The sequence below is a fragment of the Cydia splendana genome, chromosome 8 (assembly GCF_910591565.1).
Source record: "Cydia splendana chromosome 8, ilCydSple1.2, whole genome shotgun sequence".
NCBI lineage: Eukaryota > Metazoa > Arthropoda > Insecta > Lepidoptera > Tortricidae > Cydia > Cydia splendana.
In genome coordinates, this window is record NC_085967.1 from 2250342 (window position 1) to 2266847 (window position 16506).

General features: G+C 42.2%; 3 protein-coding genes across 4 annotated transcripts in view; 1 reads left to right on the plus strand and 2 right to left on the minus strand.

Annotated features, from left to right (window-relative positions):
* Positions 1 to 736, plus strand: part of LOC134792636 (large ribosomal subunit protein bL21m) — a 155267-nt gene extending 154531 nt beyond the window's left edge. The window contains exons 2-3 of one of the 2 annotated variants that reach the window (XM_063763889.1): positions 77 to 135; positions 219 to 736. In XM_063763889.1, the coding sequence (XP_063619959.1) occupies positions 78 to 135; positions 219 to 688 (528 nt within the window). In that variant the 5' untranslated portion in view covers position 77 and the 3' untranslated portion in view covers positions 689 to 736. Of the gene's footprint in view, positions 1 to 7; positions 136 to 218 lie in introns of those variants that run through there. The other variant, XM_063763888.1, reaches the window with a different exon arrangement.
* Positions 737 to 833: 97 nt separating this feature from the next.
* LOC134792611 (regulator of telomere elongation helicase 1 homolog) lies at positions 834 to 3877 on the minus strand. Its single transcript, XM_063763844.1, has one exon. The coding sequence runs from the start codon at positions 3775 to 3777 to the stop codon at positions 862 to 864; it is 2916 nt and encodes a 971-aa protein (XP_063619914.1). The 5' UTR covers positions 3778 to 3877; the 3' UTR covers positions 834 to 861.
* A 7469-nt stretch (positions 3878 to 11346) lies between these two features.
* LOC134792633 (caspase Dronc-like) lies at positions 11347 to 15750 on the minus strand. The gene is made up of 5 exons (XM_063763885.1): positions 15662 to 15750; positions 15238 to 15419; positions 14714 to 14934; positions 13873 to 14009; positions 11347 to 13675 (listed from the first exon to the last, which is right to left on the minus strand). Exons 1-5 carry the CDS (start codon positions 15678 to 15680, stop codon positions 13431 to 13433), a joined length of 804 nt encoding a protein of 267 aa, XP_063619955.1. The 5' UTR covers positions 15681 to 15750; the 3' UTR covers positions 11347 to 13430.
* Between the last annotated feature and the right edge of the window lie 756 nt (positions 15751 to 16506).

Sequence of the window (16506 nt, forward strand, 5' to 3'; positions counted from 1 at the left end):
AGGTTATGTTTTGTTAAAAATATGTTAAAAATGTTCCTTCTTTAAAACATTACATTGACCATTACATTGTTAAAATTATGGCTATGATCAGGGCAGGTTTGCAGAAACTTGCAACTGCTTTTACTGGCAGCCAAGGTAATGTATCCTTTTTATCACCACGATAGTATATCGTCTTATGTTAAATGTGTATCGAAATTTCTAAGTACTTTCCCTTTCAGGAGGCATTATATCAAGATTCGTGAGTAATTTAATACCCCGAGAGAACACAGCTGACACGCAGAAAGATGTCATAGCAACATGTAACAAACTTATAGAGCAGAAATCCTCAAGAAACTTCGCTATTGTGCATCTGCTGGGCAAACAGTGGCGTGTCACAGACGGGGACTTGCTCGTTGTCGAAGGTTACTGGCCACCAAGTATCGGGGATAAGATAAAACTAGACAAAGTGTTACTTGCGGCCACTAAGGATTTCTCACTAATAGGGAGACCACTAGTACAGCCCGGCTTGGTCAATGTCACTGCTACAGTAATATCTAAAGGCCTGTCGCACACTCGCGTGCATTTCAAGAAGAAGAGGAGGAAGCAGTATATGAGAATTAACTTCCAGCGGGCTGAACAGACGATGTTGAGGATTAACTCTGTTGAGATAGCTAATAAGATTAATGAGGCCCCAAAGAATGTTTTTTAAATTGGTAGATTTTAGTTGTTAGTTTAATGTAATATAGAAATATATAAACTAAAAAAGTATTTTTTCTCTAAGTATCCTGTTTTGTAGAATGAAATCTGGTGTATTCCCATCTGGGCCCGTTGAGGATAAATTAAGTAGACCAAGGTAGTAAAAACAATTTATTAAATTAAAAGTCAATTTGATAAATTCTCTAATTTCACATTATCACAATATTTCTGGAAACTATCTTTATGTTCCTCTTTTAAAAATCTCTTCATGCCTTTAAATAAATAAAACATTTTCCTATTCTCTAACAAACTAGTTAAAACTGTTAAAAACTTGCTATAATTCCCTTCTTTCTTGTAGTTTGATATTGACGTCTGAAACTGCTTGTACTGGTCAGCTTGTAAAAGGGTTTTTATTTCTTTCACAAAGTCGATAAGTGATGAAGGTGGTTCTCTATCAACAAGGGCTGTTCCACTGCTACCCATTAAGTTCTCATCGAAACCAAATGGTTTAATTTTGAGTTTCTTTTTCATAGGCGGTAAAATTGTTGCCTCCTGACTTTCAATATTCCTTTTATGAATAGTCACTAAAGGCTCGGCTTTAGTGCACGACTGATTGCTACTATCAATTGCACTGAAAAGATCCTTGGTCTCTTTAGGTTTGAACTCATTGACATAGGCAGATGATTGTGCGTTTTTGTAAAAATCCATGGCAAAGTCTGCATACACTTCATTTGAATTCGGGTACTGGCTGACTGACTTTTTAGTAGTTTTACTAACTATTCTAGTTTGAGTAGTCGGGAAAGCAACTCCAGTAACATTTCCTTGGTTTGCTTTAAAAGTATTCGCCTCAGTAGGAAGTAAAGGTTTCAATTTAGGAGCGGGCAAAGCTGACTCGGCAGTTTTGAAAAATCTGCAGATTTCACTTACAGTTTCTCCAAATTTATTGGAAACAGTTATGTGATTTCTTAGCCATGCTGACAACTGCCCCTTTAGCTTAGGGCTGTTAAATCTGCTGTCACAAAGTAATATGGCACCATAATCATTCTGGTGCCGAATGACTCTGCCAATAGCTTGATTGACTGCTCTAGTGGCCTCCAAAGAGTACCATTCATCTCCAGACAAGAAGTCTTTATCAGTGGCCCTCAATTCTTCCAAATACTTTTTCTTTAAGACTATTCTTGGATCCTTTAGAGGAGGAAAAGGCAAACCAGTTATGATAACAGCTCTACCATTCATGTCTGCAAAATCTAAGCCTTCAGACACCTTTCCTCTGCAAACAGCCATGAAACATGCCCCTCTAGTGCTTGGGTCACTGATTTTGCTATAAAAATCACTCATTATTGCATTAAAGGTGTCTTTCCTCTGTGGCTCCACAAAGATTGGTTTTATGTTATTAATACTTGACCATATGCCTTCTGACTGCCACATTTCTTGACATTTGTTCATGATGGGGTAGGAAGGAAAGAACACCAAGAGACCATCAGGCACTACTCTGGTGAAACTTAAAATCGTCCGTCCAAGGGAAGAAATATATTTTGGGTTGTCTCTGTTCTGATAATTTGAATTTAGCTGTGTGGAGTCAGGCCCCTGTGCGATAATCTTGACACAGATCTGATTTGCTTTGATTATATGGGGATTCTCTAATTGTGTTCCAATTGGAATCCCAAGCTCTGATATTAGAGGTTTAAGTGGGGCCAAGGTGCCACTAGTTAGGATGATGCTTCTTACATTCTGCTCAAGTAACTGCTTCATACCAAAACCTGGGCTGAAACACCAGTAGCTTAGAACTCTTTCTGAGGATTTAGCTTTAGCTGTCTTCAAAGCTCCCCAGCTGTCTGTCTTTTTGTTGTTTTTCTTATCTTCAACTTGAACATGCACCTTATAACACATCTTCACCCTTTCTTTGTGAGCGTGAGTTGTGCCACTAAAGACAACATTCAAAAGATCTGCTATCTTTTGTAGCCCAACACCTTTCCGTTGAAAAGGTGATGCGCTCGCAGTTGATAGGTACTGTATTAGATTTTCAAGCAATGTTATAACTGCCATTTGATTGTGGTCTTTTATCTCAGCTTTTTCTAGTAGTTCAAATATAAACCCACCAGGATAAGTGGAACCCTCATTGCCTACAGTGATTTCATCCATCGCTTTTTCAAAAGCTAGCATCATTTCTTTCATAACACAAAGATCATCACAAGTAAAGTCTTTAGGTTGATTGTTGTCCATGGTAGCATCAAGTTGTTCATCATTGGTATCACCAAATGACCTCATGACATAAGTAATCTCTTCAATACACAGGGCTATGTCAGTCGATCTAATCTGCAATGACGCAGACTCCTCACACATTTTCTCTACATTATGAGCTTCATCTAATATAATTATATTGTTTGTCAGTTCAACACCATTTGCTTTCCTAGATTTTGGGTCTAGCAAATAGTTATATGGCATGAATATAATATCAGCATCTTGCTTTAACTCTTTTGCTAAATAGTAAGGACAGGCTTTTAATTTCTTTCCCACAGTAACCAAGTCTTCAATATCCAAAATATCATCCTTCACAGCTCTATCTTCTTTCTTTGTCTCAACATTGTTGTAGAAATGGCAAGTCCGCGATTTGACTCTCAACTGACACATATGTACTTTGTTCATGTTATTTGTTTCTTTAGAAACCTCCGGGTGGATACACATTTGATCTCTTGACCCTAAAACTGCCGCTTTAACATGTTTGTAACTTGATCTCTTTAATTCCTGCATTGCCTGAGTTAATTGTGAGTGTGTGCGTGATGAGTATATAATTTTCGGCATACCCCAAGTCATATTATCTTTCTTTCCTGCTCCTTGTTTCAGGGAATCTCGTAATGCTTCGTTATGTTCAGAGAAGTTCCCAAGTTGTGCATTCATTTGTAATTGGGCTTTCTTCACTAACAACCAAGCTAATGAGGAGCATAATAAGCTCAACGTCTTACCAGTACCTGTTGGAGACTCCAAGAGGGCATTGGAGTTGTTTTGCAAGCTTTCAATAACTCTTTCCATGTAGGCCTTTTGCACATCGTAAGGCTCAAAAGGGAAACTCACTGGTATACCACATATCATTACGTCCGGCATAGCGATATATTTTCTGATTATTTAATTATATAGTTAAAATAACGCTCATTTAACACAAATAATACAAAAATTATAAATAATAAAATAACAGCAGGCACAGATGGATGAGCGAAGGCTATCTTGAATCTGACATTGACGTTGTCAATTTTTCGCGCCTTAGCAAGAATTCCATACAAAGTCACGTTCATAAAGTGTGATTTATTGCAAAGCACTCTGAAAAATAACATTTTCACACCACCTATTCGGAAATGAGCTTTTTCTTCCCTGCTAGGGGGGATCAAAGTGGCACTTTTCTTCCCTGCTAGGAGGGATCAAAGTGGCACTTTTCTGTTCTAGAACACTATTTTTAATTTTTTTTGCACATTATTTTTTTAGCTTAAATAATCTGTTTAGCATCAGATTGTGTCAACACTAAGATTTTTTTATTTCCCTCATAGTTGATGTGAAAAGCAGTATGTGTCACACGGTATCAAAATTATTTCTTCTTGGGCGTTAACACTTGAATCCCTCATTACGCTCAGGATTCAATGTACGCCCTTGAAGGAAATATATCATTTTGATCCCTTGTAACACAAACTACTATTATGTTTGTCAAAGGACTGTCTCATTTCAATCATAGACAGAGAGAATCATACTATCTTTCATAGAATCATACATACTACCCAAAAGAAAAGGATGAGTATAGTTTTCCTGGTTCTTACTGACTGCCAAATTGGTTTGACCAACTCTAATGAATAAGCGCACGAGCGCTTTTACAACGCGCGTTAAAAAAGCGTTTGAATGGCACAAAATGTACATGTGTAATGTGTATTTATTTATTCACACGATGGCGGTGGCGCTTTTTATCAAGAGTTGGTGGATTTTCGACTTTACGCCAAGCGCGCACCACGATTTTAGTTTTTGCAACACGATTTTAGAATCGCGCTGTAATATATCGCAGAATATTCACTGCGCGCACTGCGATGAAAAAGTCGACGATTTGTTCATTCTCAACATGGATTTCGTACCAGTCGTTTGTCATGAAACGTTGTCTGTAATATGCGATCGCTGTATGACTTTGAGTATTTATACCACAAAGGTGATCTTCTATTTCCATAATTGACCGAAGCGAAGCGAAGGTCTACGTTTTGACTCGGGCATTTTGCTTTCGTATGTCCGGATGTTCTCCTCTACAGGTCGCAATTCTTAACCGATTCTCGTGAAATTTTGTAACCGAATTTTATGACTAAATAATTTTTTTTTGTCAATCCGGTTTTTGGAAATTTTTAAAAATGGCGGAGTCGTGATACCTGGCGCCTAAACAAATAGTCGTATCGATATCATAAGACTTTTTTCTTTTTGAAACATGTTTACAGAGTTAATAGCAAAAAATGCAGAAAAAAATTATCGCTGGTTTAGGCGGTATTTAGATATTTAATTTTAACTAATTTTAATTTGAGAAGGAGTAGCTAAATTTCGTCAACCCATCTATGAACTATTTGGCTCAGTTTGTAAACGTTCGCTTTTTCTGTTTGCACAGAGGGTCTGGGTTCGATCCCCAGTAATTGTATGCTGGGATATTATAACTTTTTGTATTTTTTTACACATAAATTTCGTATTGTTTTTCTTTAATTTACTATACATATTTAAAGCTCTTAGCACCATGTTATTTCAAGCTCTGCTCGCGAGGTCTACAGCTCACAGAGCCACTAGTTAAATGGTCAACATCTAGCGTCTTCAGCAGCAGGTTCCGACATGTTGACGTTTGGAGAGCGAAATGCCGACTGAGGTCCGGGTGCGATTTTATTATCGCAGTGCGCGCGGGGCCATACAACTCCGTATGCTGCAATTCACTTTGCGACAATCGCGTCGCGAGCAGTCGCGGAAAAATGTGACAAATCACAATTTTAAAATCGCTGCGATTTTTTTGTCGCATATGCGCGCACTGCCATATAAACTCATACGTTACATTTCTGCGACTAAATTATCGCGCTTCGTGGTGCGCGCTTAGCCTGAAGCGTTGGTCGTTCGTAACAATCGAATTTAGGGTATGGAACAAAGAATATAATACTCACTAGGATATGGAAGGATTCAAGAAACGTAGTGGTTATATCCTCTTTGGATTCAAGCGGCAGCAGCGGCGGCGCTTTTTTAACGCTTGTGGGAACAAATACACGGAGATTCGTATGCTCAATTCAATTTAACGGCCAACGCTCGACGCTGAAAATCGAACAGTGCTCGATAAAAAAGCGCCGCGCTTAAAAACCGCCTTCGTGTGAATGGTTATCCATTTGTCATTCAAACGCTTTATAACGCGCGTTAAAAAAGCTCTCGTGCGTATGGGGCCTAATACAACACAAAATAACTTAGCCGTAATCAAAGAGTAAAGTAAGTAATATAGGTAATGTGGCCGTAATGTTGTAATGAGTAGTACATGCGGTCATTTCCGTCAGTAGAAAAGAGCGGCAAATTTAAAAAAACGTAGGCGCGAAGAGTTATCGTCCCATAGAAAATTTGAATTTCGCGCCTTTTTCTGCTGACAAACTTGTTTGACCGGCTATAACTGCTCAGTTAAAGCGTTAACAGACTATCGCACCGCACCGCGACCTTGGAGCGGTTCTAGGAATAGCTCGTACTGGCGTGGGCTTCCACACTATAGCACCGAACCGTCAAAACGGTGCGATCCTAGCTTACAGACTGCCGCACACGTGCGCCAGTGTTGCCAAGTGTCCCATGTTTCCGTGTTTTTCAATGAATTTTTGCAATGGAATCCTTTAAGATTGAATTTCAATGAATGTGGTTCCGCTTTTTTAGAGGTAGATGAAGGGCGTGAGGTAATATAATGCACCTTTTTCCATGAAAATCTTAAAAAATGTGTCTTTTTAAAGTACTGCTTCCGCGTTTTTGTTATTTCATCGGCTGGCTACATTGCCGTCCACTGTCATAATTTGAAAATGACAGCTGTCAATCGGTGCGATGGAGCTTACACACTAGGGAAATTGGTACGGAGCGCACCAGAATAATTATTCCACTGTCATAATTTGAAGATGACAGCTGTCAAACGGTGCGATGCAGCTTACACACTAGGGAAATTGGTGCGGAGCGCACCAGTATTATTATTACCTGTCAGTTGGTGCGACGTGCATGCCCACCGACCGCTATTAATAATAATTATGTGCGATGGAAGCTTACACACTATCGATAAATGCTCCGCACCGCACCAAGGTCGCGGTGCGGTGCGATAGTCTGTTAACGCTTTTACTCGCATCGTGTGCAAAGACGAACAAGACCTGAAGATAGCCGAGCGGGTATTGTATTCTTTGCCTAATGGCCTACGAAGGCGAAATATGAAATTTCATTATCTGCCTCTCTATCGCGCGACTATAGGAGAGCGATAGAAGCCGATGGCCTACCGTGAAAAACGAAATTTCGTCAACTGCCTCATCTCTTTAACCAAGGAAAATAAAAACAACTTTTTAATTTTAAAGTTTATTATAAAATTAAGAAATACAAAATGGTGTATGAAAATACTTTCATAAATGTCTAATAATAAGTTACTACAGTCATAAATCTTATAAATCAACGTCAGACGCGTTTTTTACTAAATTTTCCTTTTATATGTGATCAAATATGTTTTTTACTGGCTTTTATTACATTTTTATTGAATTTTTTTTTGTGGAAAAGTTACCTACACATTAATGCGACACTTCGCAAAGGGATTCATGACCGCGAAAATGTAACTATGTACAAAGCTAGCCAACAAAGAATGATCGAATGACAGAAGGAAATGATCACACGGAGTAAAACGCGCTCACAAGCGTCTATCACAACTAACGCACGCCCACCACCCTCGCCCGTCTCGTCCGTCTCCTCACAAGCGTCATCGGGCGATGAATTTGCCACTGCGCCCGATACCAGCGAGTCGAGCGACGAGTGCGGGCCGCCGCCGCCGCCGCCACGACCACCAGCGCGACGCGGGCGGCCACCGCTGCCGGCACGCTTGGGGCCTGCGGGACATCATGCTCCGCCCACGGTTCCCGCTGCCGGTGGTGTAGTGCGTCGCATGCGATGGTCTCAAACAATGAATGAGAACGTCATGCGCGCCTACTATGGGGCTACAGAGGGGGGAACCGACTTATGCGCGTACCGTGTCCGAATGCTTCCACTGTTTCAGGCCCTCGAACCAACCATAGACGTGACTGCGCAACGGCTATCGGATCAGGTGCGAGTCATCCAGCGGCTAAAGCGGTTGGATGACTCGACACTTGATCGGCTTCGCCTGGAGGCTCTCTCTACTCGCGCAGCTTCCACCTCGGTGCGAGACCCGCCCGCCACATCGCCGGATCCGGTGCCGGCACCCGACCAGGCACCGGAGGCGCCGCGGGTAGATCTCTGTGCCGACGAGGAGGAGTTCGCGCAGAGTGTGAGTAGTACAGCCAATGAGCAACTGAGGAGGACTTTGGATGAGGCGATTACGCAGTATCGCTCCACACCCAATATTAGGCCACGATTACCACGTTTGCCTATGAATAGACACAATCTAGCGCTAATGGGAGCCCTAAACGCTTTACTAGAGCCATATTTGCGGACTAGTAAAGATTTAGATGATACGCACGCGATCATGTATTGCGGAGCCATCGCGGCGTGCCGTGTTGCACGAGTCAAGTTTCCGGACTCTGAACGTGCACCTAGGACCGCCGGGGGTGCCCCCGCATGGCAAATACGGATCGAGCGACGTATCAGCTCTTTTAGGACTCTTATCGCAAAGCTGATCTGCTTCAGGGGGGGCAACAATCGCCCCCGAGTAATGCGCTTTGTAAACCAGGCATTCGCGGGGACGGATATCAGGCCCCGCGACTACATGGCCAACATTACGGAGCGCATCGACTTTCTAAAGCAGAAAGTCTATGCATGGGCAAACCGTATTCGCCGCTACAGAGAGCGTGTGGACCGATTCCAGCAGAACCGTCTTTTCCAGAGTGACCAAAGGAAGATGTACCGAAAGTGGGAGGAAACCAACCCTCGTGCGTCCGACTCGCAGCCACCGGAGGCTACTGTCATGAATGACTTCTGGCGTAGCATCTGGTCAGTGCCTGTCGGACACACCGAGGGGAGTTGGATGAGTGTTGTCGAGCGTGAGTGCGAGTCCATCGAACCTATGGGGGCAGTCACCATCAGCCCCGATGACGTAAGTTGTGCCATTCGCACGGCCCAGAACTGGAAAAGTCCTGGGCCGGATGGATTGCACAACTTCTGGCTAAAATGGTTCCGATGCTCACACTCCTGCTTGGCAGCACAATTTCAACAAGCCCTCGAGCTTGGTTCTCCCCCACCTTCCTTAACAACTGGTGTCACCTTCCTGCTCTATAAGTCCGGTAGTACCACGGAAGCGAAGAACTACAGACCCATCACATGCTTGCCTACACTCTACAAGCTCCTTACATCCATTTTGAGAGCAAAAATCAACGCGCACATTGTCGCAAACAATATTTTGGCCTCTGCTCAAAATGGATGTAGGGTTGGGTCCCGTGGTACTAAAGAGCTCCTCCTCATAGACATGACCATCTGCCAACAAATCCGGCGGAACAGGGGGGCCCTCTCAGCAGCCTGGATTGACTACAAGAAGGCCTATGATTCGGTGCCTCACTCATGGCTGGAGAGGGTCTTAGAGCTGTATAAAGTTGATACAGCTTTAAGAGCCTTTCTAAGCGCGTGTATGAGGCAATGGACCACAGTCCTTCGTCAACCAGGAGGCGGGGATGGGAGCCCTGGCCCGCAGGATTTTATAAGGATTGAGCGAGGAATATTTCAGGGTGATAGTCTGAGTCCTCTGTGGTTCTGCCTAGCTCTGAATCCTCTCAGTACCTTGCTGAAGGATTTAGAACTAGGTTGCCGGCTTCGGAGAGGGGGTGAAGTCATTTCTCACCTTCTGTACATGGATGATCTCAAATTATTTGCACCAAATAGCCAAGACTTGGTGGAGCTACTGAAAACTACCGAAGTCTTCAGTAATGCCATCAACATGGAGTTTGGTGTCGATAAATGTGCGGTTATGCATGTACAGCGGGGGAAAGTTGTAAATTCAACAAATTTACAACTTTCTGAGACAATGTCTTTCAGATCCATCTCTGAATCAGAAACCTATAAATACCTTGGCATGTCACAGTCGTTGGGTATTGAGGAAGAAGGTATTAGACGGTCGGTGAAGGAGCGCTTTTTCAGTCGGCTCACAAAAGTACTCAACAGTCTTTTGTCAGGAGGCAACAAAGTGCGCGCCTTCAACGCCTGGGTAATGCCTCTACTCACATACTCCTTTGGCATACTAAGGTGGACTCAGACCGAGCTGGATGCCCTGGATCGGAGGGTCCGACAGCTGCTCACCACTCACCGTATGTTGCACCCACGCTCGTCTGTTATGAGATTGTACATCCCACGGAAATGTGGAGGTCGCGGCTTTCTAAACGCCAAAAATCTCCACAACCGTGAGGTGTACAATCTCAGGAATTATTTCCTCAACAACGAGTGTGGGATGCATTGTGATGTGGTGGCAGCTGACAAGGGCCTCACGCCGCTCTCCTTGGCGAACGAGAACTGGCGCAAACCTGTAGTACTAAGCACCGAGGACCGCAAGGCGGTATGGAAGGATAAGCAGCTACACGGGCGGTTCTACAAGGCCCTCACGGGACCCGATGTGGACCTGCTCGCGTCGGTGAACTGGTTACGATTCGGGGACCTCTTCGGAGAAACCGAGGGTTTTGCCTGTGCAATTGCGGACGAAGTGATGATGACGAACAACTATCGGAAATATATCCTGAAGGACGGTACGGTCGACATTTGTCGGGCATGCCGCCGTCCCGGAGAGTCACTCAGGCATATTATCTCCGGTTGTTCTCATCTTGCTAACGGCGAGTACTTGCACAGACATAACCTCGTAGCCAGAATTATTCACCAGCAGCTTGCCCTCCTATACGGCCTTGTGGACCGCGAAGTGCCGTACTACAAGTACTCACCTGCGCCAGTTCTCGAAAATGGTCGTGCCACGCTCTATTGGGATCGATCTATCATCACTGACAGGACTATTGTAGCCAATAAGCCTGACATCGTGCTGATAGATCGATCGCAGCGCCGGACCGTGCTCGTCGACGTCACCATCCCCCATGATGAGAATCTCGTGAAGGCCGAGAAGGACAAGTCCAGCAAGTACCTAGACTTAGCCCACGAGATAACCGCTATGTGGGATGTTGACTCGACGATCATTGTTCCTATAGTCGTGTCAGCGAACGGTCTCATAGCGAAGAGTCTCGACCAACACCTAGAGAGACTCTCGCTGGGTGGTTGGATCAAGGGTCAGATGCAGAAGGCGGTAATTTTGGACACGGCGCGTATAGTACGTCGATTCCTCACTCTGCGGCCCTGACCACCGGCAGCTTGGACCCTGCCCCGCTGCCGGCGGCACCCTAGGTTAGGTTTTTTATAATGTGTTTATATATTTTTGTTATGTTTTGTAAGTGTTTTTATATTTTACTTTTATACTCACATTGTAAAACCCTAACCTAAGACCCTAATTGAATAAAGAGTTACTACAGTCATAAATCTTATGCTACGAGTATTAGCACTTTCGCGGTTACATTGTATAAAACAAGGTAATCGCAAAAATTGGAGCTAGAACTAGTTTTTACTAAAGTGACTGCCATCTGACCTTCCAGCATAAAAGGACATACTAGGCCTTATTGGGGATAGTCCGATTTCCTCAGGATGTTTTCCTTCGCCGAAAAGCGACTGGTACTGGTAAATATCATTACCCCCGTGCTCCGGTTTTGGAATGCCTCAATGCTTGACTATATTTAAGGGCTCATTTAGACGGTGCGAGAACTCGCATGCGAGTTTCATTACATTGCGTTATTTGATCAGTCGGCTGAGTTCAACAGGCCGCAATGTAACTAAAATCGCACGCGAGTTCGCGCGCCGTCTAAATGAGCCCTGTTAGAATACTTATCAACTTTTATAAAATATAGTTAGATAGTCATACTCATATGTAATTAGATCAATACAACAAATGATTCAGATACTACGTCCAAAATTACATTTTCACATTAATTTTTTTTTTTTAATTTAGTATAACATTTTATAATTCATTGTCATGATTTAAAATAATTTAAGTACAAAAATACGTGAGCAATGCAACTTCATAATAATATTAGGAATACAACACAATGATTTCAACACTTAGAGCGACTAGTATCACAGGGACTAGTGTGTTAAATAACGAAGAAACACAACACACACAGCCTTCACGATATAGACGGAATATAACGTTATTTTAAATGCCTAACTGAGGTAATGTCGATTGTTGTTTTGTGTTATATCCTTACATCGACGGGTGACCCTAGGGCTGGCTCATTCCTAGGCCAAGGAATAGGCATATCTATTCAGCGTGGGAATGTAACCAGCCTTATGGGTACCCTTCCGCAGGGGACAGATCTGGGGGATCTAAGATAGATGGGTAAGTTTTATTTATTTATTTTATTAGTTTTAATTTATTTAGTTTATACTTAATTTTAATAATAGTTTATAAGTTTTGTTATTCTCATGTAAGTAATAGATTATTTTTATTGATTAATTAAGAAACAGTTATATTTAATGGATTGTTTAGAATATTTTAATATTTTCAACAGGTGACCCCACCATAGGACGGTAGGTTTTTGGACACGAGTACCTACGTCTTAGGTATGCTATTAGCCTATTACTTCTTTGGTACAGCTAGAGCCCAAATAGTTTTACTAACTTTATGTTACGTATGTTTGAGTTATAGAGGTAACGTTAGCTAAAGCTAATCAGTCGGGTATTTTATTAAGTATATTTTTCTAAATTTACTATAATAATATCATAATATTTTTTTATATTCTAGTTACTAAAATTGAGCTTGATTGTCCAAATCTGTCTGTGTACAATCAGCATAAAAAAGCGTCACTTTTATATTTTTCTCTGACAGCCTAACAAAAGTGGTTACATCTATATATAGAACAATAAAATTGTTGTAGATACTTTTGAACGCGAACTGTCGAGATACTCGAGATATACAGATATTCGGAAAAGGCGGCAGCTACTTTTGGTACATTGTTTCACGCTACTAAAATAAGGACGCTAAGTACGAAGAATGTCGTACATTGACCTGCGTCTTCCTATATTTATGACGCGCGCATGGGCTGATTTAGACGGCGCGCGAACTCGCATGCGATTTTAGTTACATTGCGGACTGTGGACTACGTCCAATCCAACCGACCAATCAAAACCCGCAATGGTATGAAACTCGCATGCAAGTTCTCGCATCGCGATTTAGACGATTTTAATTATATTGGTGTCCCGATCGCAGTGTCACTGACCGCCGGCGTCATGGGCGAGAAAGGAAAGCAATATAATTACGCGCGTGCCTGTGATACAAACAGGCGATACAATGTACGAAATTCTTCGTAATTAGCGTCCTTGCTTTATTGATGCTGACTGTAGTCCAAAGCATGATGACTGGGTAGTAAATTGTGAAGTATTTGTGAACACCAAAGAGTTATTTGGCGTCTTCAGTCAAGCCAGGATGCAGGTAAAGATGCTTGTTGAAGCCCCAGCCCTCGACGGTGGCGGCGTGGCAACGTCGCTTGAGCAAACTGGTCTTTTGAACTTTACATGGGTTTAGGATTCCCATTGGCGTCTTCAGCCAAGCCAGGATGCAAGTAAAGATGCTTGTTGAAGCCCCAGCTCTCGACAGTGGTGGTGGCGGCGTGGCAACGTCGCTTGAGCGCCTCGTCGACTAGTTGGAAGAGCTCGAGCACGTGGTGGTCGTGCGCGTGCGCGGCGAATACGGAGCACAGCGCTTGCTTGTACCAGGAGCCACTGTTGTCACCCTCGTTGCGGGGTGAGACGAAACCTGAAATTTAGCAAGTGTTTAGGGTTTTAACTTCGAACCTTTAATTCCATTATGGAGTTACGAGTACGTACGTATGCATGCGAATAGTTATTGGAAATTATGGACCAATATCAATTGGGTCGAAAAAATCGAAATTTTGTGTGATGTAATATTTGGACGACGCCTAAAGGGTTAAGCACTGTGGCATCTTTTCATACCTGGCAGGGTGGAGTGTGCGATAAGTATATCGGAGTAGCTACGTCCGCGGCTGCCGGAGTCACGCGGCTCGCTAGCCTCGGTAAAGTTGGAGACGTCCGTTATCACTCCCTGCAGCTCCGGCGGCAATTTCTTACCGCTGGCAACAACGAAAATCAATTTACGTCACCGTAGGCCCGTAAGTGGGATTTTCTTCCCACGGGACGGGAAGAAAATCTCACTTCCTGGCCAAGGCAAGACGTAAAACTTTATACAAACCACGGGCGGTAAATGTAAAAGCTCCAGATCGCATATTTATGGCCCTCACCTGCGATCTGGAGGATTTACGAATTTACCTCCCTAGGTATGTAATGTACTATTACAGTATACATATGGTGCTACTTTACCGCCCTAGGGCGGGATTAAGGACAATACGTTCATATGTAAACAAACTAAAGGGCCATATGTACTGAAAAATGTTGTACAATACAAGTGCGAAAAGGTAATTCGCAACTCGTGTCGATTTAAAACAACTTATAGCCTTCCGTTGCGAATATATTGTAAACTGTGTCGGTTTACTGCTAATCATTTCGTGGTTTGTAATTGCGTTACAAGCAGTGATATTATACTCCTAACTCCAGATAAGTTATAGAAGTTCCAAAATTATAAACGGTTGAAGCCTTGAATTGTTACGCGAGAAATGTGCACACCGAAAGAGAAAAAAACAAGCTTATGTTCAACAACCGAGTCTAAGAAAGATGAATGGTATGCGAAAATTAATCAACAAAAACAGATTCATTGTAGGTAATGAAATAAATCTTATCAGTATGCTTTGTAAGAAAACTAAACAAAGACTGCACCCACCGGCATGCCTGAAATATGAACACCTTAGGTACCCCGTCCAGCGTCGGGTGGTTCTCACTGTTGAAAAGGTCCACAACTTCATGGGAAGAGATCAGCCCGCCGTCCGTGCAGCGGATTTCGGTGTCCCACATGCCGTCCCGGCCGTACCCGTGGGACGAAACCACGAAGAAAACGCACTCGAACTCTTCTAGCTTGAGGCCCTTTATTAAGTCCAATGTTTCCTGCAAAAGAGTGCCCGATTGTTGAATTACCTATAACTTATATAAGAAAACTTCTTGATGCAGATGACGCTAGGTATGGCTCCGAACATTATGCGGTAACTCTGTTTTCAGCGTACGACGCCATATACTTCAGCTGTCATACTCAGAGGAACGATTATTTTAGACTTTACTCCTTTTACTATCGATGACTCTACTGTGAAGATAAAACATTTTAAGCTTGGTAATATTGGGAATCTGTTCTCCGCCCGGAGTGTTTGGGCAAAAATACTCAAAAACACCTCACTCAATTAATGGACGCATTACCCGTTTAGTCTTGTTCTCATAGGACAGGTTGAGCCTAAAGCCGATCTGCCTGAACAGATCCATCAACATCTCGCTGTCGCTAGCAATGTCCCTGAAGTGTTCCCCGGTGGTGAACTCGGAGTAGCTGAACAAAACTAACGCCCCTCGGTGCTGCAGGCTGCGAGTCCGGTACAGCTTTATTTCTATAACAAAACAATTGAAATAAAGTTTTTATTAATGTTGTATATTTATAGTTGGGAGTTTCACAATAAATAAATTTGTTCCTAGTAATTTTATAGTAAGTATATTTATTTATTTATACTTTATTGCACATAAAATAATAAGTACAAACGGTGGACTTAATGCCATAAGGCATTCTCTACCAGTAAACCACAACTATATAATTTAAATTAAATATTTTTGATTAATTAAGTACCCCTCTTACCTTTTCCTAAATCGTCCATGAACCTGGTGCTTCTAATGACATTTATGTTTCCAGGGTTTGCAAGTGGTGTCAGCTCCAATGGTGGTGGGAATTCTATGAAAAATAAAATTTTATGATGAAATAATAAAAAATATAAGTATATATTATAATGTATTTCAACATCTTGTAGGTATAGGTATAATAACAAGGATTTACTGGGATATAATAACAAAGAATAATTAACATACTTATACCAAACCAATTCCCATACAATTTCTTATAACTTGAGAGTGCTGGTAACCTAGCAGTAAAAGCGTGTGACTTTCCACCTGAAGTTCTAAAAAAGGTTGTTTTTGGACTGGAATACATATCTACATTATGCTGTCTGATAATGATAAGACAATACAGCACAGATGACAATTTCAATAACTTACCTTCTTCTATATTCTGATTCTGGTTATTTGTAGTTTCTTCACTTCTATCAAGGACATCATTGTCATTGACGCCTAAAAAAATACAAAAATATTTTCAGCTGACTTATTGTTCCATAATACAATATTGGTTTAAACCAGTAAACAAACAACATACTAACATAGACCAAGGGGGCCATCGGTGATCCCTGGCGTGCTGAAAAGTTCCCTATATTCCAAGTCTCCAGGCTCAATCCCCTTTTGCATCAGCAGTCTTTGTTCTGCACTTTCGTCCTAAAACATAATTTATAATTAGTTATAAGTATTTCACGAATAACATTAAGTTAACAATGATTACTAACCCGTTAATAAATACTTATTAAAGTCTGAATGTATGCTCACATAACTATCGTAACACTTACTGCTGTGGCGCAACAACCCAAAGTGGATCTTGGC